Below are 25,119 nucleotides of genomic sequence, written 5' to 3' on the forward strand. Positions count from 1 at the left end.
TATTTTGACCTAGTACTTTCATTCTCAGATTTAGTGAGGGTCTTTGATGTATTCTGAATTGTTTTGTATGGGGACAGAGAAACAAATTTGCTTCCATTCTTTAAAATGTCAGTGTTCTGCTTTAATAGCACAAGTGCTGCCTTTTTCCCCGGTGTATATTTCTGACTCCTTTGTCAAAGACTGGGTATCTAGTGACATGTGGATTTATTTATGGGTTCTATATTCTGTTCTTTTGGTCAGTGTGTTTTTTTTTTCTGCCACTACAGTGTTGATCATGTTACTGTGGCTTTGTAATATAGTTTGAGGTCTGGAATTGAGATACCTTTGATAGTGCCTTTTCTGTTTTGGTTGCTGTGGTTGGGACTGGAGAGATAGTTCAGCAGTTAATAGCACTTGTTCTTTTTTGTTTTTTGTTTTTTTCCCTTCCTTCTCTTTTTAGGTGGTTTCTAGATAGGGTTTTTCTGTAACAGCCCTAGCTGTCCTGGAACTAGCTCTTGTAGACCAGGCTGGCCTCGAACTCACAGAGATCCTCTTGCCTCTGACTCCCAAGTGCTGGGATTAAAGGCGTGTGCCATCACTGCCTTGCTAGACTTCTGGTTTTTATGGTAAATGAAAGTATTGCTCCATGAATGAAAATGTCCTGGTGACCTAGAGACTATTTTTCCACTAGAGACAACTAATATTTATTAAAGTTCTTTAATATTTACCTATTTGTCTTGAGGTGAACCAAACTCATGCCTTGTAAGCACTAAACAGGTGCTACAACACTGAACTTTAGTGCACTGCAAAGTCCAGAGTTTCTATGGCTGGGGAAAATTTACTTAAATCTCGTTCATAGTTTTCATGTCTAAAACGTCTCATTAAATGAATTAATAGTGTTTCATTTTGAAAGTACGTAGCTTAGCTTCCAGACCTCTTTAGATATAAACATGGTATGATGTTGGTGTATTTGGATGATGTTATATCACATTTTAAAGCTTCTCTTTGCTTTTTTTGCTCTTTAGCCGGCCCCAGAAAGTATGCTTGTGTCCATATCTACCAGTGTACCCACTCCAGATCTCCACCCATCTGTACATAATTCAGCATCCAGCAGAGGTGAGTTAAAGTTCGTAAGTGGTTTGTCTTCAGGTGGAGTCTGAGTGCAGCAGAGAGCACACGCATGTAAACATGCTCATTCCTCATGGTTGTGAGTGTCTCAGAAGCACCACTATTGCTGATAAGTATTTGCTTTACCTATTAGATGATAGTAGAGAGTCAATGCTTGAGACAGTGTTTCACAATCCTGCTGCTGTGAGGTAGAGATTTAGAACTCTAGCAGATTTGTAAGATGAAAAGATGCAATTTTGTGAATAAAGAGCTGAGAAAAATGACTGCTTTTGAAACTCTCGTCAGCATCTTGGCTCCCTGATGGCTTTTCTTGCTAGAGTAAATACTTATTTTGGCATTTTACTCTTAGAAGATGGATATGCAAGTAAAATTTTCTTTCTTTTAGGTGGCTAGCACAAACGCTTTTAGTTTGTACTGTGCCATCTGTAAGGCTTTTTAGCTAACATTGTTCTACTCTGTTTAGGATTAGATATGTGCCAGTGTGTATGTATGTTTGTTAGTTTTGATTTGTGACGAGGAGATGTAAGGAAACTACAGGCAATTATAAATTAGTTAATACAAAACTACTCAGTGCATGATGTAAACAGATTTAGTGGTAACCCAAGTGAGAACTCTTTTACCTCTTTAAAAGAAAATCTTGTATAGCTTATGCAAAGACACAAGGGAGATGTAAAATAAATTAGCCTTTTCTGTTTTGTGAATGATGAATACTGTTTCTTTGTTGCAAATTATTTGTTGACAGCTCCTCTCCCAGACTTGACAGCAGGCTCTTAGGATTCTGGCAACTGTGTCACTGAATTACTACAGCAGTTAAAATTATAAGACTGTACAACTTACATTTACAGAAAACAAATTGTTATGGTCATACAGGATTAAAACCTGAATTTTGGTTATTATTGTTTCCACATTATGATGCAGATATGGTACTTTTCCACTATTATGTTGTCCGATGGTATGAGATGTCCTTCAAAATACAGCTTTAAAAAATTGATTCGTGCTAATTTTTGTATTTTGAAATCTCTTGCAGTTTTTTCAAAACGACAGTCCCCACTTTAAATGACCAGTTTAAGACTGTGCCCACTATGGATGTGTTTTATGACTAGACAGGTACATCCAGATTGATCTTCCCTATCAGCAAAGGGACTTTCTGGCCTTTCTCTTGTTCACCAGGCTGCTTGTGTGTAACTTTAGCACACTACTTTGTATAAACAGATTTGACAGTTTCATGGTTCTCCCATAAAAATGAGACTGAAAAGCATTTGGATGGGTTCCAGGAGAGAGATGTGGTGGAGAGGATTATGTGACCTAAGGCACAGTGGCTCTCTGGTTGCCTCCACAGGACTAGCAATAGAGTTGTGGTAACAAGAAAGCTTGTTCTTAGCAGTGGAAGCTAGGATACTGAAGACAACCACTGATTGTTGTAGTGCGATTTCTAATTGGTCTTAATAATAACAACCTGGAGTCAGTATGGGGTGGAAAGCTGAAAGATCAGAGAAGCAGAGCAGCCAGCCACTAGTTCTTACCTCTACGAAATCCTCAGACCGAACGGGGTATCCTGTCTCTACAAGTCCTCCTGTCCCTTCCTGACTTATATTCCTCTCTCCACCCAGCCATATCACTCCTGTCTCCACCTCCCAAGTGCTGGGATCAAAGGTGTGAGCTCTATTTCTCTTTTAGACGGATTCAGTCTTGAGTAGTCCAGGGTGGCCTTGAACTCATAGAGATTCACCTGCCTAGTCTCCCAAGTGCTAGGATTAAAGGTGTATGCCACCACTGCCTGGCCTCTGACTTCCCACTGTCATCTTCAGGCAAGCTTTATTTGTTATAGCACAAACAAACTATCAACTACAGAAGGTGGTCAGCTTTGTGCTTGGGTCTGAATCCTGAAAGTGCAGCTCACTTCCATCGGAGGAGGAAGGAAGCTTTCTGGAGTGGGCAGCGTTTTCCCTGGGGACTTAGAGTTGTGTAAGAAAGCTACTTCCCTTTCTCTCATTAGTTAGTTATTAATTTTCAGGTAACAGTGTGGAGACTTTTGTATTTTGTATTAGAGTCTAATATTTGTTGCTTAAACTGTCCCATTTGGCCATTAGTAAGTCTCTAAATTTGACATGTCCTTTGTTTTATATTTTGCATATGTTGCTACTTTTTTGGTATAGAGATACAGGCTATCATCTGCAAGCTGATATGTTCAAAATGTAATTACTGTTGAAATAAAAAGCTTATCAGAATAAATTATTCAGTTTAACACAAATTTATGTGCATTTATAATTTATTTAGTTTATTGCTAATATGTATTAATTATACATAACAGTGGATTTTATTATGGCATTTGCATACATATCTATAAAGTATTTTCCCCCTATAATTTGAAATTCTAACCATTAGCCTATAAATATATCTAAGTAAGTTTTAAAAGTGTGCTTATGTTATGCCTAATACTGGTAAATTAGAGAAATGTTATTGCTTCTTAAAGTCTGGTCTTAGGTAAAAGATTTGTAAAAATGTATAAAGTTAGAAATCAAATGTTTCTCAGAAAAGTTTTTTTTTTTTTTTTCTGCAACACTGCTGCTGTCACTGAGTTCCCTGTACCTGTGCGCAAGCACTTGATCATTCAGTTCCAGGAAAGTTTTAAAAGTGTTTACCTGGGTAATGACTCCATCTTTTAATTTTTCTTTAAAGGAAAGCAAAGTGTTGCGCACGGTCCCTCTGCTAGCAGCATGCCTGCCCCCTGACAAGTGCACAGTAAAGATTGGCCGCCGCTTCAGTGAAGAGCGGTAAGTGAGCAGACTGGCGGGCAGTTGGAAGCGGGTCTTTCCCACATAGACGTTTCTTTGGGAGGGTTAAAAACGATGTCACTGGTCATTGGCTAGGAAAGACTTGGCAGGAAGAACTGTGGCTGAGGAGACAGCATGCCAGGCACCAGATTCAGAGGCTTTTGGGTAACCTTTGAACTGGCACTCCTGTTTGACTGGACAGATTCCTTGAGAGGGCAGCTTTGCTTAGGCAATCACTAAGTGTATTAAATTTTTGTTTTCCCTGTACCTAATAAAGATATCTTAAAAATTATTGTTTTAGAGATATTGAACTTTCAACTGTTTGCCGGGACTCTGGTACATTAATATTATATCCAGGGGCTGAAGCTACTAATTTGGAAGAATTTATATTAGATTCTCCTGTTTATCCTTCCACAATCATCATCATTGATGGTACATGGAGCCAGGCTAAAGACATTTTCTATAAGAATTCCTTGTTCCGACTTCCCAAACAGGTAAACTAATACTTTAACAAAGAATAAGTACAATTGTACAATTACATGCTCTTTAGGCTTTTGGTAAATATATACATATATTTACATATACAAACTTATATATGTATTTATATTTGCCATATTCTCTAATAATATACTTTAAGTTGATTTATGTTTATGAATGTATGCACATATAAATCTCTGTTGTAAGTAAGTATGTATACTTACATAAGTGAGTACATATATTGTATATAGAGAAAATTTCAAATGTGTCATCTCTATATGTGTATAAATGATTTTGTTAGGAAATGTTATTTAAATACATAGTTACTTATAAGTAATGATTAAACTTTTGCAAGGTACTTTTGGGGTAGATATTATTATCATCATATGGTTCGTCCTTCATTTTTCATGTTAAAAGCTTTTTTTTAACATTGTGTGTGTGTGTGTGTGTGTGTGTGTGTATACACAGAAGTTTGTGGGTCCTGGGAATCTAACTCAGGTTGTCAGGCTTGGTGGGAAGTGCCCTTTCCTTCTGAGCCATCTCTCCAGTCCTGTTTGATATAATTTGTTGTAATCATAGGGTTTGAAATATTCAACTGTGTTTGTGTTTTGGGAGTGAACTTTCCTGACTGTTAACATTTTGTATTCAGCTGTAGCTTGGATTTTGTGTAATGTATTAAACTGTCATGCACATGGTTTTCATATTTTTCCCTGGCAAGTTTGAGTTTTAAGGTTTTCCAGCTTCACAGGATAAAATGAATAAATATTTCTCTGTAGCCTAGACTAGTTACGTATAGAATTAGATCCTCCATAGAAATAAGATAGAATGCTTTGGTAAAGCTGTCTGCTCTGGGTACTTTTAAATCCCTTCAGATTCTCCTGCGGAGACTTCAAGCTTTCTATTTACATTTGCCTTTTTTACTTCAGTAATTTTTTCTTGATCAATTTTTCAGTTGTATTTTAATTGACATAATACTTGCACATGGAATACCTATGGTTCTCTGGGGTGTTATACATTGCTTAATGATCAAATTAGTGTGTTGGGTCCCATTACTTAAGTATTATTTCTCTGTATTAAGAACCTTTCCTTAAGCAGCAGCTGTTTCTTTGTGGTGAGAACATTCAGATTTGTTTTCCAGCTATTTTGAAGATTGGCTGTTGTTGACTGGAGCACTGTGCTGTGTGACATACCATGAGAACTTACTCCTTCCTTCTCTCTCTAACTTTGTTTGCTGGCCTCTCTCCCTTCCTCTCTTTGCCAATTATTATTTGACCTCGAATTCTGTAATAAACTTTTTTAGGTTTCACAGGAGTGTGAAGAGATGGTATGATGGTGTCTGTCTGTTTTACCCAGGATGGTGTTGTCAGTGTTCATCATGTTCCTGCAGTTGACCGGGCCTCATTCTCCTTTGCAGCTGACTCATGTTTCACCATTCACATGTGGAGGACACTGTCCTTCTTCTTCCCTGTATAGTAGTCTTTGGAAAGTTTTTTCTGTTCTCACTTGGTTACCACAGAGTGCTTTAATTTGTGTGTATCTTGCTCAGTTTTTAAACATAACATCACTGGGTATAGCAGTTCATAGTTATTTGCTTTCTGAGGTTGAAATATTTCACTTCATGTTTTTTGAAGTTTTAGAATTACTGATGGAAGGTCTGGTTATTGTGGTGTTCCTGCCTTTGTAAGTGCCTTCACAATTTTCTCATACTACTTTTAGCATTGTTTCTTTGTATTTTTGACATTTTGACTATGATGTATCATGGAAAGTTCTTCTCTGGTCGTGTCTATTTGTGGTATATATGAAGAAAAACATCCATTTCTTTTCAATTTTTCAATTTGGTGGAGTATAGGTTATTTAAGTATGTCCTTGTTATTCTCTGGATTTTCTTGGTGTCTGTTGTTATAACTTCCTTTCCATCTCTAATTTTGTTAATTTGGATATTCTTCCTTTACCTCTTAGTTAATTTGAATAAGGGTTTGTCAATCTTACTGATTTTTTTTTTAAAGAACCAACTCTATTTTATTGATTCATTCGTTGTATTGTTAGTTCGTTTCTATTTTACTGATTTTAGCTCTGAGTTTGAATATTTCTTGCCATCTACTTGTTTTGGGTATGATTTTTTTCTTTTGTTCTAGAGCTTTCAAGTATGCTGTAAAGTTACTAGTATGAGATTTCCCCACTTATTTAAATGTAGACACTTAGTGCTATAAACTTACCTCTTCCAACTGCTTTCAATATGTCCCATAAGTTTGGGTATGTTGTGTATTCATTTGCATGCAATTCTAGAAAGTCTTTAATTCCTTTCTTAATTCATGTCTTGACCCATTTTTTTCATTCAGTAGTAAGTTGTTCAGTTTCCATGAGTTTGTAAGCTTTCTGATGTTTCTGTTGTTGATATCCAGCTGGAATATACAATCTGGTAGGACAGTTATCCTGGGACACCTTTTTATCACTTTTCTGATTTTTTTTTCGAGGCAGTGTTTCTTTGTGTACCCTTGGCTGTCCTAGAACAAGCTCTGTAGATCAAGCTGGCCTCAAACTCACAGTGTTTGGCCTGTCTCTGCCTCCTAAAATGCTGGATTAAAGGTGTGTGCTACCACTGCCCAGCTTGGATTCTTTTTTTTTTTTTGTATTTATGTATTTACTTTTTTTTTGTTTTTATATCCTGACTACAGTTTACCCTCCCTCTTCTTCTCCCATTCCCCTCACACTCCTATCCACTCTTCCTCTGTTTCTCTTCAGAAAAGGGCAGTCCTTCCATGAATATCAACCAGCCATGGCGTATCAGATTGTAGTGAGACTAGGCACCTCCTCTCCTATTAGTGCTGGCCGAGAGAACTGGGTAGGAGGAAAGGTCCTAGAAGCAGGTAACAGAGTCAGATATACCAGCTTGTATTTTTTTTTTTTACTTTTTTTGATTCATTGTGGAATTTACATCAAGCATTCTGTTCCCGCTTTTCTCCATTCCTTTATCCTCCTTGTCCTCTCTCTGCCCTTGCAACCTCTCCCACCAAACAAAACCAAATTTGAAAGAAAAATCAAAAAGCAAACCAAGCAAAGAAACAAAACAAAAACAAAAAAGAAGAATCCTACCGTGAAAGCTGGAGGTGGGCTTTGAGGTCTCATATATGCTCAAGCTATGCCCAGTATTGTAGACCACTTCTTGTTGCCTGCAGGATCAAGATGTAGCTCCTCTAGCATCATGTCTGCCTGCATGCCATCATGTCCCACCATGATGATAATGGACTAAACCTCTGAAAAATGTAAGCCACCCATTTAGATGCTTTCCTTTGTAAGAATTGCTGTGGTCATGGTGTCTCTTCACAGCAATTGAAACTTTAAGACACCGGCATTCAGGCAAACACCTAGCCAGCACAGGGGCCCTGTGACCATATATTGCTATGTCATGCGTTGTGTGGCTTCTTAGGGCTCTGTATACATGAGCAGGCTTTCCCTTCCCACCTGTTCACCCCCTTTCCACGCCCCCTTCTCCATCAATCGACACTTCCTCTTACCCCTACCTTTTCCTAATAAACTTCATGTGGGTTTGTTGAGCTCTGAGACTCATTCTTCACTGCAGCAGCTGCAGCCTAACAACAGTTGGTACCAAGAATTGGGGTATTGTTGTGATAGACCTGAGCTTTTGTTTGGAGGAATTTGGGTTTTGATACTTTAGGTTAGGAAAGCAGTGGAATGCTTTAAGTACTGCTTAATGGGCCTTACCAGTAGGAACATGGAAGACAGTGGTACCGAGAATGATTTGAACTGTAGGGGCCTGGTTCAAGAGGTTTCAGAGAAGAAGAATTTTAGTATGTTGCATAGAAATTATTCTAGTGATAGTTGGGTGAAGAAAGTGGCTATCTTTTGCCCTTGTTTGAAGAATCTGCCTGAGGCTAAAGTGAAGAATTTCGGATTAATTCTATTCTATTAATTGGATGGAGGCCACTTGTTGGTTCCTGGCCTCTTAGCCATGAAATAATTGCACAGAAACTGTATCAGTTAAATCACTGCTTGGCCCATTAGCTCTAGCTTCTTATTGGCTAACTTGTACATATTAATTTAACCCATTTCTATTAATCTGTGTATTGCCATGTGGCTGTGGCTTACCGGCTGAAGTTTAGTGTCTATCTCCTCTCTGGAGGGTGACCTGGCTTTGCCTGACTCCACCCCTTCTCCCCACATTCAGTTTAGTCCTGTGTCCATCCTACTGTCTCCAGCCCCCACCCCACCTACCTCTACTCTATTAGACCAAGCCAGTTTCTTTATTTATCAATGGTATTCATAGCATACAGAGGGGAATCCCACATCAATAGTTTGGTGAAGGAAATGACTATCTTTTGCCCTTTTGCGAAGAGTGTGCCTGAGGCTAAAGTGAAGAATTTTGGATTAATTCTATTGGTAGAGAAAAATCTCAAAACAGCCTAGTATAGACTCTGTTGTGTGGTTATTAGTGGTAGCTCTAATGAAGATTTATAATGAAGAGGAGCAAGCTGAGTACCAGGAAGTGGATGGAATTAAGACTCGTGTTCAAGGAGATAAACAGATTAAGAAATGGAATAAAGAACATGGTGACCTCAGAGCAAGATCCCACCCAGCTAAGTTTTTAATTTGTGAAAAAGAATTAAAGAAAAGCCAGGTGCTGGTGGTGTGCCTTTTATTCTAGCACTTGGGTGGCAGAGGTAGGCAGATCTCTGTCAGTTTAAGGCCAGCTTGGTCTATGAGCTAGTTCTAGTACATGCTCCAAAGCTACAGAGAAACCCTGTCTTGAAAAACCAAAAAAGAAAGAAAAGCTTAGAGCCAGGTGTGATGGTGCATGCCTTTAGTACCAGCGCTTAGAAAGCGAAAGCTGACAGATTTCTTGAGTTTGAGGCCAGCCTGGTCTACAGAGCAAATGCATGGAAAGCCAGTCTTAGGCAGTGAAGGAAACCATTGAAGACAGAAAACTGGCAAATATGTAACTGAACAAAAGAGCTGTGTTCCAGCCCCTGCAAGCAGAAAAAACTGGCAGCTTTGGCCATGTGGTTTTGGCTTTAGAGTTAAGGATAGAAGAAAGAGAATTTGCCTCCATGCTAAGGAAAGCTGTTAAGTTCCGGCATGTGTCAGGGGTGTCTGTGAACAGAGGCCTAGAGAGGCCATTATGTGAAGTTGAAATCTGGATTGTCTTGGAGGCCCCAAGATGTTGGAGATGCCAGAGACATTGCTGAGGAATGCTGCTAACAGGGACTAGACACAGCCCAATAGAAAGAAGTATGTTGCAGTCAACAAAGCTAAAAGGAATTGGAGATCTAGAGAACGTTTTGACATCAGACATGAAGATGCAGAGTTTGCATCTCCTGCTTTTCAGTCTTGTTTTGGTCCAGTATTTCCTCACTATATTCCCCTACCCATGTTTTGGAAAGGTACGTGTTGGATGTTTGTGATCTGCTTTTTGACTTTGGTTTTACAGGGGATTATAGTTAAGAGGTTTCATGAATCTCAGAAGAGACTTTGAATTTGGACTGTAAAACATTGTAGAGACTGTGTGATAGACTATGGGTACTTTTGAGGTTAGACTAAATGCATTTTGCATTATGCTACTGTTATAAGCTCAGAACATGCATTAATGGATGATTCCCTTAAGAGATGAGTGACACACTGTGTTGATGTCTAGTGCACACAGTGTGCTAACAGACGAGCACCAGTTTTCCTCTGGGAGTCTGAAATTCTGGTATGTGTGAGGAAGCAGAAGACCTGACTGGCCTCCAGTAAGAACTGTGGACACTGCAGCCAGTACTGCATGCAGTGTTACAGTTCACTGCTGGAGGATTCTAGTTTGACTTGAGCTATTATTACTGGAGAGATCTCTAGGAGCTTCATGTATGCTTTCACTGGGACCAGGCCTCAAGGGTCTTTTTGTTGCTTTTGCTTTAATAATTCTTAGTCATAGTTTTGACTGTGTTTTTTTTTAATTTTTTTTAATTACTCCATTGATAGTGAACGATAGCTTGGCTGGGTATAGACTGTGTTTTATTTTTGTTTATTCCTATCAAGTCACTGAATCTTTGAGTGATTGTGGGGACCCTTAGAACACTGCACAGTATTCCTCATTGTCCGCTATGTTCAGCTAGTCCGGATTTATCCCATGCTCTTTTGTGGGCAGTCCTTGGGCTTCCCACAGGTCAGGGAACCCTGATTGCTCTTCGAGCAGATGAGGGGGGGGGGGACTTGATCGGGGGAGGGGGAGGGAAATGGGAAGCGGTTGTGGGGACGAGGCAGAAATCCTTAATAAATAAATAAATTTAAAAAATAAAAAAAAAGAACACTGCACAGTAGATAGACTTCACTGAAGCTTCTTATCTCAGAGCACCTGCTGTTTTACAGTGTGTCTCGATCCAGTCACAGTTCAGTATGCTGTTGACAGAACTCACATCAAGATTTTCACCACATGGTTGGTCTGAACTAGAGGTCAGCCTAGCTTCTGCAAATATGTGTGGCACACTAGCAGGAGTAGCTGCAAGGTGGACTCAGACTGTTGGGTGGAATGCATGTATGTAGATTTTACGATATTAGCACCCAAGGTGCTGATTAAGGAATCAGATTATTTTATATTCTGGATTACCTTGTATTTTTGTTTAGTAAGGACAATTGTAGTACTCAATTCCATATATTCACACACACACACACACACACACACACACACACACACGTTATATGTAAGCTGGTTATTGTGAGAACACAGTGAAATCAGAACTGGACCACCCTGTGGGTAGGTTACTGGTGGATCAAACTGCCAAGCTGTCTCTCAGGTGAGGTGGGGGTCAGAGAGAACAGCAAAATGCCAAAAAACCAAAAAAGCAGGTTTTATATGACAATCGGCAGGGTTGTGGTCTTTGAGCTAACACAGGGTGTTCAGATTAACTGGGAACTCCATGCCCTTGCCTCAGACAATTGGAGGTGGTGGTTTGCCTGGTAAATAGAAAACTACCTTTAGGCTTCTGTTTTCTCAATAACAATCCTGTTTACCCAGTCAGAGACTTTCTGTTTAGGATGCTGTCTTTTTGGGGCCCTGTTTGGACCTAACAGTAATTCTTTTCATTTCTTCCCCAGCTATCCTTTTCAAGTCTTTTTTTTTTTTTTTTTTTTTAAATTTTCTTTTTTAGATTTATTTATTTATTATGTATACAACATTCTGCCCGCACGCCAGAGGAGGGTGCCAGATCTCAGTACAGATGGTTGTGAGCCACCATGTGGTTGCTGGGAATTGAACTCAGGACCTCTGGAAGAGCAGCCAGTGCTCTTATCCTCTGAGCCATCTCTCCAGCCCTCCTTTTCAAGTCTTAAGGAATATCTTTTCATTCTTTGAATGATTTTGTGTCCATGTTATTCATGTTTTTGGTTATCTTATTAATATATAACATTCTTTCCTGGCTTTGGTGTTTGTAAGATAAACAATGTTCTGATTATATACTCATTATAGAGTGTCTATTTTATTTTATTTTTTTAAAATCTCAACCTTTTCAGGTTAATTTTTATTTGGAAATAAAAATCTGGTCAGAATGTAGAATGAAGAGCTAACATGCACCATAACTTTTGTTTTCAAGAATAACTATGAAAGAAAGAATTCTTTTTCTAGAAAATATTGCATGTTTTTATGACGAAAAGTTAGCTTTGCTTAATATAGAAACATTTCCAACATGTGATGAGAAATAGTTCTTGTTTGCTCACTCATTTGTAGCTCTGGAGAGTCCTTCCCTCTGAACAGCATGGGGAATCTGCAAGCCTTATACACATTTTATGTATAATTTCATCTTTTCATGTATAAATTCATTTATTGCTCCTATGTGAGTGTGGCTTTGTTTATACTTAATACTTGTATCTGTATTTTAGTATTTATAATGAAATGACAACTTTATGGAGGTATTATTACATCTTAGAAAATAATTTTGCATACATTTTTATTTCATTTAAATAAATTTTGAGGAGGTGTCAATAAATATTACTAATGGTTTTGTGTCATTTTAAATTGAAATTCTGGATATTTAAGCTTGAGAAAGGAAGAAGCTAGTATGAGAAGAAGTGATTTCTGGCTTCAAATTTGTTGGTTCTAATCTTTCCTAAGTGCCTTTTTGTTTTTCAGGGACATCTGTCTGTTCATCTCTGTCCTGATGTTAGGTTTGTTTTGTTTGTTTGTTGCTTTCCCTCCTTCTTTTACTTTGTCTTAGTGGAGGCAACAGGATATGTACACTTCCACTAGAGTTTGGAGACCTGAGGTGATCCAGAACACTCATGGTTGAATCTGTGTTCCTTCATTTGTAATACTCTCTCTAGATGAATTAATTTTAGCCATGAATTCTAAGTACACAGTCTGCTTATGTCACTGAGACCTTAAGTCACTAGTGTTTTAGGTCACGATACTCCAACCACTTGTTCCAGAAGTAGTATAGTGGACCAGCTCCCTCTAATCTTCTTACCTGTTCTCGTCACTAGCTACAGTGATTTTTGGCTGACCACTCTTTGGATGCCACTGAAGACCTTGGAATAAGAAGTTTTGGTCACCTGCTTTGGGTGCAACCTTAAATAAAATCACACCCATTCATCCTCCCCTTTCATTTTCTGCATTGACGTATATTTACATTGAGATTCTTAACGTTCTTTTCATTTGTATGTGCCACTTCATTATGATAATCCTAAGCTATTAATTAGATATAGAATTGTTTACACAGTGTTTTCATTCATGTTTTTTTTGCGCTACTCTTGTTTAATCACAGTGATAATTCACAATCTCTTTAAAGCAATAAATTCTCAATCTTGAGTTTGTAGGGGTGGCTAAGATCTGCCAGTCATTTCCAGATAGAAGGCAAGTTAAGTGAGCGTATGCATATTATTATCCGGAATTAGAACATGGATTGAAATAAAGAAAGGTGGTTGGAGATTTAGTGCAATGGTAAGTGCTTGCCTAACAAGCACAAGGCTCTGGGTTTGGTCACTAGTTTTTTTTTGTTGTTGTTGTTGTTGTTTGTTTGTTTTTTTTGTTTTTTAAAGATTGGAGTTTGAGAAATTGAAGTGCTTTATGCAGGGGAGAGCATACACTGTAAAGGACACCGAATGTGTAGCCCAGTGGATAGAAGGAAAACCAGGGGAGTCTGGTGTCTCGACAGCAGAGCAATAGAGTTTCATTACTGTTGACCACTGCTTTTAGGTGAGTTAAAATGAGGACAGAAGTGTCATCAGTTTTAATGACATGATAGTTGCTGCAGTGTTGCTTTTAGTAAGCAGTTTTCATGGAGTACAGAGACCTGGCTTAAGGGGCCATTAGTCTCAAGCTGAACAGTTTGCAGAGAAAAGGGAGGACGGAGAAGCTGGCAGAATTCTGAGACTACTGTATGTGTGTGTGTGTGTGTGGGGGGTTACTTATATTTTCTTCAAATAGGAGAGGCTTAAACTTGTTTTAAGTAAGCATGAAGGTTTAGCTAAAAGAGATCAAAGTAAGAAAAAGAATGTTTGATAGCATGAGAGTCTTTCTCAGACAGTAGGAAGGATGAATAAGGGTGTTTTGAACATTTTTTACAAGTCTTTTGGGTCTTGGATAAATAAATACCTAAAACTGGACCTTGTTTCTTATTTAACTTCTCCCTTGATTTTAGTCATTCTAACTGCAGTAGCTTGTACCTCATTGTGCTTTAATTTGCATTTGTGCCCCCCTTATGATCATTACTTGAGGGAGAATTTTTATTATTGAGATGCAAGACTTTTAAATATATCTACAAAGTCTTTGTTAGATTTATATAGCACAAATATTTATTTCATTCTCAGTTTTGCTTTGCATTTATTAATATTGATGTTTGAAGAACAAGTTTTTAATTTTAATGAAGGCCAGTTTATCCATTGTTAAGGTTTATATTATGACAATTTTTTTATTAGCAGTGAGATAGAGTGTTCTTGTTTATATAAAATTGGTGCATAATTTATATGTGTGTATGTATATGTACATGGTGTGTACATATATGTAAGAGGACAATTTGTGGGAGTTGTTTTTTTTCTCTCTACCATGTCCTGGGGTCCTGTGGATTGAATTCAGGTTATTAGGCTTGGCAGCAAGTGCCATTCATTACTTAGTAAGGCATTTTGTCAGTCTCAATTTTTATTAAATATTTATTTATTTATTAAATATTAGTTCCTTGATTCCATGTATTTTGTGAATTGCAGTCATACCTGAAAGGGTCTAGTAATGTGAGATGACTTGTGTTTGTTTTTAATTAACTATAACTTTTAGAGAGCCATATTATTTTCTGATGATGCATAAGCCTCTAATTGTGTACATTTTTGGAGGAGTACATTATTCAGAAAAGTCCTGCATAACCACAATGAAAATCAGCTGTGCGCAGCAGCGTATGCACTATAGACTTCCATGCAGCAGCTGTCACAGTTGGCAGAGTCATCCTAGAGAAGCACTGTATTAAATTGGTCCAGTGGACACAATTAATTCAGAAAAAGGAGCTGTTTGCATGACAGGCATGGTTGGCATAGTTAGGCAGCTGGTATGATTATGTATCTCAATTATAGGGCATGGTGGATAAAAGTGTTTATGAAAAGATGAGAAGTGCAGAGTGTGAACAGATGGCTAAGAATACTTGACTTTCGAAGAATACCTTGCCATATTACTAGTAATTTTTAAAAGAACTGGGGATTTTGTATAATTTGAGAAATACACTGAATACAAATGGAAAATATGTAGATAATCTGATTTAGAAGAAAGATAACATTAAAATGTATTTCATTGCTTTTAGAAATTACTAATGAATTTTATTATAAACGTTATATAAGCATGCAAGCAGCCTTTGTATCTCATAACTTTCATACTGTGTACTATAAAATACAACACATTAAAGCATTTCTCTCTCTCTCAGAACACACACACATGCACAGATTCATATATGCACACGTACAAATACAGCCTGTATAAGCCATGACATTTCATTTACTTTTTACTGATTCTTCTTCTTATGCTCTGAGGCTACTAAAGGTTCTTGCTAAGTATGTATGTCCTAAACCAACTTAAAAGTAGCTCTTGCTTTTCAGACTTATTGAACCAAAAGCAGATAGGATATACATTCTAAATATTGTCCTTAAACTTACAGATGAGTGTAGTTTTTACCCCTCATTAAGGAAACTTCTCTTTACAACAGATAGAAACCATTATAAGAAATCACAATCCATCAAAATGCAGAGTTATGGAGCCCAGTCTCAACTGATCTGCCTGTAATATAACTCCTACACCTCAGATTCACATTGCAGAAATGGGAATGGAAAGATAGTAGGAGCCAGAGAAACAGGTGAAGGACAGCATCAATGGACACCCCCAAGTAAACTCGGCATGTGTTGCATGTGTGTTGGGGAGGTAGTATCACAAGTCCTCAAACCTACACAAAAGAACTGTAGGCAACTAAGGGATGCTGAGAGTGGGATACCGGGAGAGAGTCCCCAGGGAAGAGCTCACCAATTGGTTATCCAGTGCCAAATGTTCGGCCCTGAGAACACACACACACACACACACACACACACGAGTAACTTTATATAAGTAAGTTGTATTTATAGATTTAAGAATACACACAAGGAAGGTACAATACACATGGGAGGGTTTAGAGGAAGGAAAGCGAAGGGGAAAGTGATAGAATTATATTATTATTTCAAGGAAGAAAAGAAAATTATTAAATTTTCATTAGGTATGTAGTAGTCAGTTGCCACTGAATGACTTTTTCAAACACCATGTGTGTATATGTAAATTTACAAAAGTAAAAAGGGACCTACTTGATACCCAAGAAGAGGGCTACTCTGAGGTTATGAGATTAGCAAAGGACACAACACATTTTTGGAACCCAGTAATTAATATAGGGGCATTTTAATTTTTTGTTTTATTTCATTTTTGAAGGGTTTAATTATGTGCCCTTGGCTGTCCTCGAACTCATTCTGTAGACCAGGCTGGCCTCAAACTCAGAGATCTGTGTGCCTGCCTCTGCCTCCTTAAGTGCTGGGATTAAAGGTGTGCACCAGCACCTCTGAGCAGTGGGAACATTTTTATAAGCAAGCCTTGGATATAACAACTGGGGCCACAAAACTGTCCAGTTTTTCTATAATGCCTGTGCTAGAAACTGAGAATTAGGAATGAAAACATCTTTGTCTTTGTTTTTTAGAGGAGTATATGCTTCTGCTTTGCCATCAGTATTTTCTATGGTCTTTTTTTTCCCCGTTTATTTATTTATTAAAGATTTCTGTCTCTTCCCCGCCACCTCCTCCCATTAAATTTTAGTTTGTTATACCATTTCTGTTTTTAAAATCTTACTCACTTTGGGTATAAGGGCTAGATTAAAAACAAATTTTCTAGTAAAATTTGAATGCTACTTTTGGATTTTGGATTTGAGGTGTGTTAAGACTTGCAGATACTAGTTTAAGCTGTTTTTCTGTCTAAAGAGCAGAAAATAAAATCAAGTAAATAATGAACCCTAATAGCTGCTGTTGCTATGTCCTTGTGTCATCTTATCTTTCTAGACTTCTAGTTCCTCTGTAATATATATATGTGTGTGTGTGTGTGTGTGTGTGTGTGTGTACACTAGTGGGTACTTGGTCATTTTCTATTTTACTTACATGTTCAACAGAAATTTAAGTTCATTATAGTATAACTTTTTTCCTTTGCTTTATGGTATTATATAATCAGTTGATCTGGACTTTTAGAAGGATTGTCCAGAAAGGACAGAATTTTTCTCTGTTTAAGTGCCTGAATAGATTCCTATTTAACATATTTTTTCTTACACTGAGTTTTGTTAGTATGAGATTTTAATTTAGTCAAAAAAGTAACATGTTTATTTTTTTACTGTTTTTCCAGTACCTCTCATCTCTCTCTCTCCGTCTCTCTGTCTCCCCAACCCCCCTCTCTCTCTTACATACACACACACACACACACACACACACACACACACGCACGTTTAAACCTTTGTTCTGCATGTGGGAGAAAACATGATGTATTTGTCTTTCTAAGTCTTTTTTTCCCTTGACATATGATTTTCATTTGTATGTTTTCCTACAAATATCATGATTCTATTTTTTAGAGCTGCATAAAATTTTATTTTATATATATATATATATATATATACACATACACACACTACATTTTAAGTGCACAGCAAGTACTTTATTTACATTGAAGCACATTATTTTTTTCCTTTTCTTGCAGAGTTTGAACTTACATAATATGGACTGACTACAGTTTCCCCTCCCTCTACTCCTCCCATTCTCTCTCCCGTTCAGGTCTATCCCCTTTCAGTCTCATTAGAAAACAAACAAGCTTCTGGGGGATAATACAATATAATAACATAAAGTAAAAACAAACACATTGGAATAGGGCAAAAAACAGAAGCAAAGGAACCCAAGAAAAGGCATAGACAAACATATAGGCACAGAATCCAGTCATTCACACACTCAAGAATAAAAACACCTGAATGAAAATATATACAAAAAGAACCTCTGGGGTAAAAAGAGGAGAATATATAAATTAAAAATAAAAAATAATATTTAAAAAACCCAAACAAAACAAAAACCCTGACACTGTATTATGAGACAAGGAGCCTCCAAAGGTGCCATGGAGTTCATTTTCTGTTGGCCATCTACTGCTGGGCAAGCAGCCTGCTGTTAAGAGTAGTTTGTTCCCCAGTGAGGTTCCCTTGGAGAAAATTAAATTTTCATTTGCAAATAGTTATCAGTTGGAGATAGCCTCTGGGTTAGCATTGTCGGGGGGTGGGGGGGCATATGTCCACCTTTTTCAGCCTAGCACCCTGACTGGTGCAGACTCATGCAGGCTTGTGCATGCTGCCTCAGTCTGTGAGTTCATAGGTGTGTAGATCCTGTTTTAGAAGGCTTTGTTTCCTTGGTGTCTTCCATCCCATCTGGCTCTTCTACTCTTTCTGTTTCCACTTTCACAGGGTTTCCTGAGCTCTTAGGGGAGGGATCAATGGATCTCACACTCATTGTTGGGCTGTGGGCCTCTATATTTGGGTATAATGGTGTTAATTTGGGGTGGGGGAAATAAAGGGAAGGCAGTATTCAGGATTGTTGGGTGCTTCCTGTATGCCCAGTAAGGGCCCTACCACTGAGCTGTATCCTCAACCTTAGGTTAATTTTTTTTTTTTTAATTTAAGCTACTCATTGGATCATTTGAGCACTTTGCCAATTTCCTATTTGCTGTTCTTATGTCTTCTTTTGTGGTGTGTATTCACTCTTGTCCTCACTGGAGGGTGTTACTGGTGTCATTTGTTATATAGAATATAAATGTATTCTGGGTATCTTTTGTCAGATATCTTTTGTAGCTAGACTCTTGCTTCTGCTACCCGATAGTAACAACTAAAGGATGTGCATAAAGATAATGATATATGTTAATATTTCTAAACTCGAAATTTTTGAAGGAAGGTGAGTAGTATTTAAAATGTATGTTTCATAATTTTAAATTTAAAATGAAAATTACATTTCATTACTTTGCATTTGGTTTCAGGTGCAGTTAAAAACTAGCATTTGTAGTCAGTATGTAATTCGGATGCAACCAACTAGCAGGTGCCTTTCTACCTTAGAATGTGCTGCTGCTGCTCTTTCCATCTTAGAGAAAAATAAGTACATACAAGAGGTATGTGGAAGTCATAGTTTTTTTTTTTAAGTCGGGTTGGATTTTATTGAGAAAATGTAGACATGCATAACTTGTTAATTATGTAAGAGAAGTGACAAGTGGAGTATATCTGCAGTAGGTATTTATGGAGTTTCATAATCTTCCTCCTCTCTGGTATTTTACTGTGTTGGTTTAGCATTCCATTTTGCATTATTTAAATATTCCCACTAAGCTGTGCAAACAGCATTTTTAATATGCTAAATTGCATGTAAGTAGCACAGCACTCAATAGAGTTTTTTGGCTAGATTTTTCCTTTAGTGTTCTCTACTTCTTTTTTAAGTAGTTGTATTCTCTGGTGATCCAATTTTTTTTTTAATTAAAAGAACATTCTTCACCAACATTACTTGTTTGAATTGGTGCCTTTATTTGAGGAGATATGCTAACATTATGTTTACTTTATTAAACTTGCTTAGAGTGCAAAATAGGTACTTATGGATAGAAATGTCTATAGAATATGAAAAAGATTTAACCCACAATTATTATTTTATTTAACTCCCATAAAATTCTAATGATTACATATATAACTAATAATTATTAGCAGAGAAAGCATTTCAATGAGCTTAGTAATATCTCAACTTTTTGGGACAGTTTAGAAACTTTATAGCAAAAGAAAAGTATCATAAATAAATAACTTAAGATGGGTTATGAAAAGTAAGGGAACTATTATTTCTTATTCAGAAAAAAATGCCATAGGATGACAGTTAAATAATAGAGTTGTTAGCTCCTCTATCATACAAGCCACCATGCAGGCACATGCCTGCATGCACAGACAGAGCCCTCTCTTCAGCAGTGACTAAAACCTAGCAGAGTAACTGGAAGTTATAGAGACGTTAGTCCTGAAGAGAACAAAAATGACCTCCAGAGTTTGCAGAAGAGTTAAAGAGTGCTGGGAGCTAGGGTTGAGTTCTTTGTTCCTCTCTGGGCCCTGAGCCATGGACAGAGAGAGTTAGGGGCCTTCTTCTTTTGAGAGGCATCGTGTTTCATGGCGATACACAGATTAATAGAAATGGGTAAAATTAATATGTAAGAGTTAGCCAATAAGACGCTAGAGCTAATGGGCCAAGCAGTGATTTAATTAATACAGTTTCTGTGTGGTTATTTCTGGGCTGAGCAGCGGGAACCAAATAAGTGGCCTTCATATAACAGAGGCTTCCTTTGTATGTGTGTGTAGACTGTTCCAACCAAACAGTTTCACTCCCACATGCTGTCCTTGAGAAGAACACTTCCCAGCAATCCTAGATCTGTTCTTTGAATGACTGGGGTGTCCCAGACACTCTCTTCTTCCTTTGCCAGTCACCTTCCCTCTCTGTGTGACTTTATGTCTATATGTTTGCCACTTTCTTTCTTGATGAAACCAGAAACATTCATGGATGACAAAAAGCTAATAGCTGACGTTGATTCCTGCTAGATTATATGTGATGGTTTGTGGTATGTTAACTTAAAAATAAGAGGTCTACCATGACCACACAAAACTTGGGTAACTTATGCTCTAAGTGTAGTATCTGAGAATAAATAATGGCTAAAATATGGAGTTATGATGGGAACCCACATGTCCTGAGCTTTTGATATTCCTTATGGATGGGTTGAAAATAAACTTTCGTAGTAACACTGAGGGTCTGGAATCCTTTTTCTGCTTACTTCAACCTTCAGGAATAATCAAATCACAGTGGCCATGAGTAGAGAAACAATGTCTATCCATGATTTGGGTGATTCTAATATGCACGATGGGAACATGAATGGGAGACATGTGTGATGAAACATCTTAAAATGCTTATTATAGAAAACAGATTTGCTTCCAGTTCATAGTATATGTTGTTTTTATTGGAAGTGAACCCTAAAGCCAATCTATTAAAATTAGTTACAAAAAATAAATAGCACACTTCTTTGTGGAATACAGACAGTTACTGTCTTCTGTGGCAATGGGTGTATTATTTCTTCACTGGAAGGAAAGCTATAGAGTCTTTCTTCTAGAAAACCTTTTAAAACCTTAAGATCTTGGAAAACAGGAAATATTGTGGCTTCCTTCTATAGACATCAAGTGCCTACAAATGCACAAATTTAATGTGATATTGATTTCCAGTCTTCTGGTTCAGCCCCATGCTAGGTACTGGAGCAGCTTCCAAGCACAGGAAGTAGTGGATGTGAGGCTCTGAGAGTGTGGCCCCTGGAAGGAGCACGGTGCAGGCCTGAAGTCAGCTTGGGTTGCAGCTTTACCACCTGCTGTCAGTATGATTTGCCAGGGGCAGTTGCATAATCTCTCCTTGTACTTATTTTTCCTTTTAAACTTGTATAAATTGGGGATGTAGCTCAGTGAGAGAGTAGAGGTTTCCAAAATACTTGTCCTTTTTTTTTTTCTTACTGGTCTGTATCAACAGGGATTCTGTGTGACAGCCTTTAAAAATAAAGGCAGTGGTTAAATCAACTTTTTTTTAAAAAAAGCAAAACCTCTTCTCTAAGTACAGCATGCTAAAGTGGACGGTCCTGAGTTATAAACGCAGCTCGGAAAGGACTTTAGGAGCCCAGATCTGGGGCTGGAGAGATGCCTTCGCAGTTAAGAGTACTGGATGCTCTCCAGAGGACCCAGCATTATCTCAGCACTCACAAGACAGCTCATAACTGTCTGGACCTTCAAGCCCAGGGGATCTAATGACATCTTTTTGCCCTTTGGGCACTGCATACTTGTTTTGCACAGACATACATGTAAGCAAAACACCCATACACATAAATAAACACAAAAAGCCCACATTTTTTTTCCCTGTCTGTCCATTAACCTCTGTGTTTGGCTTTAATTGTCACATTTATTGCCAACTGATCATGATGGTTTGTCCTACCTCTAATAACCATATTCTTGACAGGAAAAGAGCAAAAAAAAAAAAAAACCTATGCTACCTAAATCTGTTGGCTTTGAGTGCCTCTAAAAGCCCATCCCAAGTGATTTTCATTTACCTGCCATTACTCAGTGCTTTATTAGTAGAAGGGCATAATACCTTCATGAATAAAATTGGGTTCTATTAATAAGATAAAATTATTGGGTAGGGAGAGGCAATTATCAGAGACTGCCAAAGTATTTAATACTTCATTGTAAAGTAAAGCCCCTTTATATGTTTTTATATGTAAAAATATACCATGTATTTTGTATATGTGGGAGAACAAATTTTCACACAGACAGTTTGAAAATTTTCGATCAATCTCCCCCCCCCCCCCCCCGCCCAAGACAGGGTTTCTCTGTGTAGTGCTGGCTGTAAGCATGACTGGCCTTGAACTCAGAGGTCCTCCTGTTTCTGCTTCCCAAGTGCTTGGGCCAATTTTTTCCTTTTAAAAAATGAATCTTTAATGGCCTTTTCAACCAAAACCATTGCTATTGTTATTTATATTATTTTTTTCTTTTTTTATTATTCTTATTATTACAAATTTCCCCCTCCTCCCCTCCTCCTATTTTCCCTCCCCCTCCTCCCGTTTTTCCTCCCCCTCCCTCTCCAGTTCAAAGAGCAGTCAGGGTCTTACATACAAAGAATCTGATCCAAAAGTGTCTTCAAAATGCTATTTAATTTTGTTTTAGTTTTTCATCTTGAATAACTTTATATAGCGCGTATGTTCCAGCTTTGTATCAGCCTTCACCATCTCTGTTAACTTATGTGTAAATTCAGTTAACACATGAGTGTTTTATGCTTGGCCCTGCAAAAATTTTCATTAGACAAGGTTTAAATTACAGTATTTCAAATGTACCACATGTGACTTTGTGGCATCTGTGTTTTCCATGTACTACTGTGAGGAAGACTTCGCTATCATCATAGAATTGTTTGTGTCAGTGAGGTACACTAATTGTGATTGGAATTCAACTAATGTGATGTACCTATTTATCTGTTTTCTTTAATCATCTTGTTAACTGATTAAATGATTGTAATGAGAAATTTTCATGTTACCTAAATAAATTACTGTATAAAACACAACTCAGCTTCCATTTCCTATATGGAAAATCATTATGAATCCTTTTATTAGAATCTGAATTAGAAATAATTACGAAGGTTAGAATAGTCATTACTCTTCACAGTTAAAAGCAATAATAAAAAGGACATCTAAATGTCTGCATTGGAAAGAAAAGTATAGATAGAATACATGTTGCCACAAATATGTTTTTAGTATCTTTTTTTTCTTAACAGACTTTGCTTCGCCCTCTTCAAGCGCTATGTTCTTTCCAGCTTCAGCATGGTGCTCAGATTCGCCTCAGCAAGGAATACCTTCTGAAAAACGGATTATACCCCAAGCCAATGCCAAAGAACAAACGCAAGCTCAGGAAGATGGAGCTGTTAATGAACAGTGTTAAAATTTAGCACCACTGGCTCCATGGTGCTCATTCACCTGTCTTTAGCTGACAAGACTATGTAAACTTTCCCCTGGTTTGGGCTTGAAGGCTTTGACTCCGAAGACGCAGTGCTGGCAGGCACTTGTGCAGAAAGAGATGGGCTGCTCAACAGCATCCTACAGCACACTTCCACCCACTCTGGGAAAAGCAGACTTTCACAGTGTATTTGTCATTTGTTTCATTTTGGTTTTTGTTTTCTTTTGAGACAGGTTTCTCTGTATAGCCTGTAGACCAGGCTAGGCTCGAACTCAGAGATCCACCTTCCTCTGCCTCCTGAGTTCTGGGCTTAAAGGTGTGAGCTACCATTGTTCAGATACTATATTTGTTTTGAAATATGTGTTTCTGCTACATTTTTTTCTTAGATCTATTCAACATACAGTTAGTTGTTGGTCTAGAGTAAAGAGTTGTCTATATAATGAAAACTGTGCCTGGGAACAGTGTTGTTTCCATCGGTGTTGCCGATACCTAGGTATATATAGATCAATGATGGATATACCCTACATTGGTTTCAGCCTTACTGTGAAATAAATGGCAAAAAGGGTTACTTGTTTTATTAAATAGTATAAAGGAACAGGGAAACTTTCCTGTTTAGGTTTGAACTTGGACTCAGTGAATGTAATTTACACCTTCTGTAATTATCTGGATTCCTGTGGAGTGCATTTAATTTTGAAATAGCTTGCATTCTCATTGGAGTTGCATTGCCTAAGTTTTAGTTTTTCAGTGTTCATTTAACAAGTTTACTGGTTGTAGTAAGAGTTTTTTTTGATGAAGTGTCTGTATAGAAATGAGTGAAGTAGAGTATAATACAGTTATCATTTTGAGAACATACTTCTGTAGTAACTCTACGTAAATTTTTTTAAGAGCAAAAACTTTCAATATGAAAGATCAAATTTCCTCACCCTATTAAGAGAATATTTGTTGAGATTTTGTATAGAATAAGAGAAATTTATACACTATATATCCAATTTACAGTTAAGTCGACACTTCGGCAATATCAGGGTGTTTCCATTTTGACCTATGTTCACGATTACTACAATTCCCTGAATCCAGGGTTGTATGGGAGGAAAAATCAAGCATGCAGTTAAGTGATGATTTTGATAAATACATGTGTGTGACACACACTGGTTTCTGATGTTTTTCATGCTCTTTTGTTTATTATTGGTCCAGATGACATTCATTAATAGCTTGGCTGGTCCCAATTAGAATGCTAACAAATATGTGTCAAATTATGTAAAAATATTTAAAATATTAAAATTTAGATTTGTGACGTCAATTGCTGACTTATATTTGCATTTAAAAATAAATTGGCCTTTTATAACCTGTATCAATTGACTATTTGTGTAATAATGGAAAAATAGTATAATGCATAATAGTTTCTTAATGAATAAGTTAAAATCATCTTTCAGTAATTTTTTATGTTGGAATTAAATTTCACAAAGTTCTTTGAGTGTTGTGATTGCTCTTTAAGAAAAATCAAGCAAATGATACCATTTATATTTCCAGACTTCAGTTTGTGTTTACCATTTAGAATAACATTTTAAATATATTGACTACTTAAATCCTTAAATGTATTAATTTGGCTGTGTGTGTGTATTAAAGAAGATGTATCTAGATAGAAGGAAGATGGCATATTTGAGACATTTGGCACTTTGCTACATCTGTGAATCTACACCAGCATCAGGTGCATGGCTACATGGAGCGGTGAGCAGCAT

The 25,119-nt window shown here is 37.4% G+C and overlaps 1 protein-coding gene across 1 annotated transcript in view; it reads left to right on the forward strand.

Annotated features, from left to right (window-relative positions):
• The window catches only part of Dtwd2 (DTW domain containing 2), a 45,238-nt gene extending 20,513 nt beyond the window's left edge, over nucleotides 1-24,725 (forward strand). The window contains exons 2-6 of the mRNA XM_041660305.1: nucleotides 1,005-1,095; nucleotides 3,787-3,881; nucleotides 4,183-4,375; nucleotides 18,877-19,005; nucleotides 23,205-24,725. Of these exons, the coding sequence (XP_041516239.1) occupies nucleotides 1,005-1,095; nucleotides 3,787-3,881; nucleotides 4,183-4,375; nucleotides 18,877-19,005; nucleotides 23,205-23,375 (679 nt within the window). The 3' untranslated portion in view covers nucleotides 23,376-24,725. The remainder of the gene's footprint in view (nucleotides 1-1,004; nucleotides 1,096-3,786; nucleotides 3,882-4,182; nucleotides 4,376-18,876; nucleotides 19,006-23,204) is intronic.
• The last annotated feature ends 394 nt before the right edge of the window (nucleotides 24,726-25,119 follow it).

Source organism: Microtus oregoni, unplaced genomic scaffold (assembly GCF_018167655.1).
Source record: "Microtus oregoni isolate MIOR12 unplaced genomic scaffold, Mior012 000011F_ref0000422, whole genome shotgun sequence".
NCBI lineage: Eukaryota > Metazoa > Chordata > Mammalia > Rodentia > Cricetidae > Microtus > Microtus oregoni.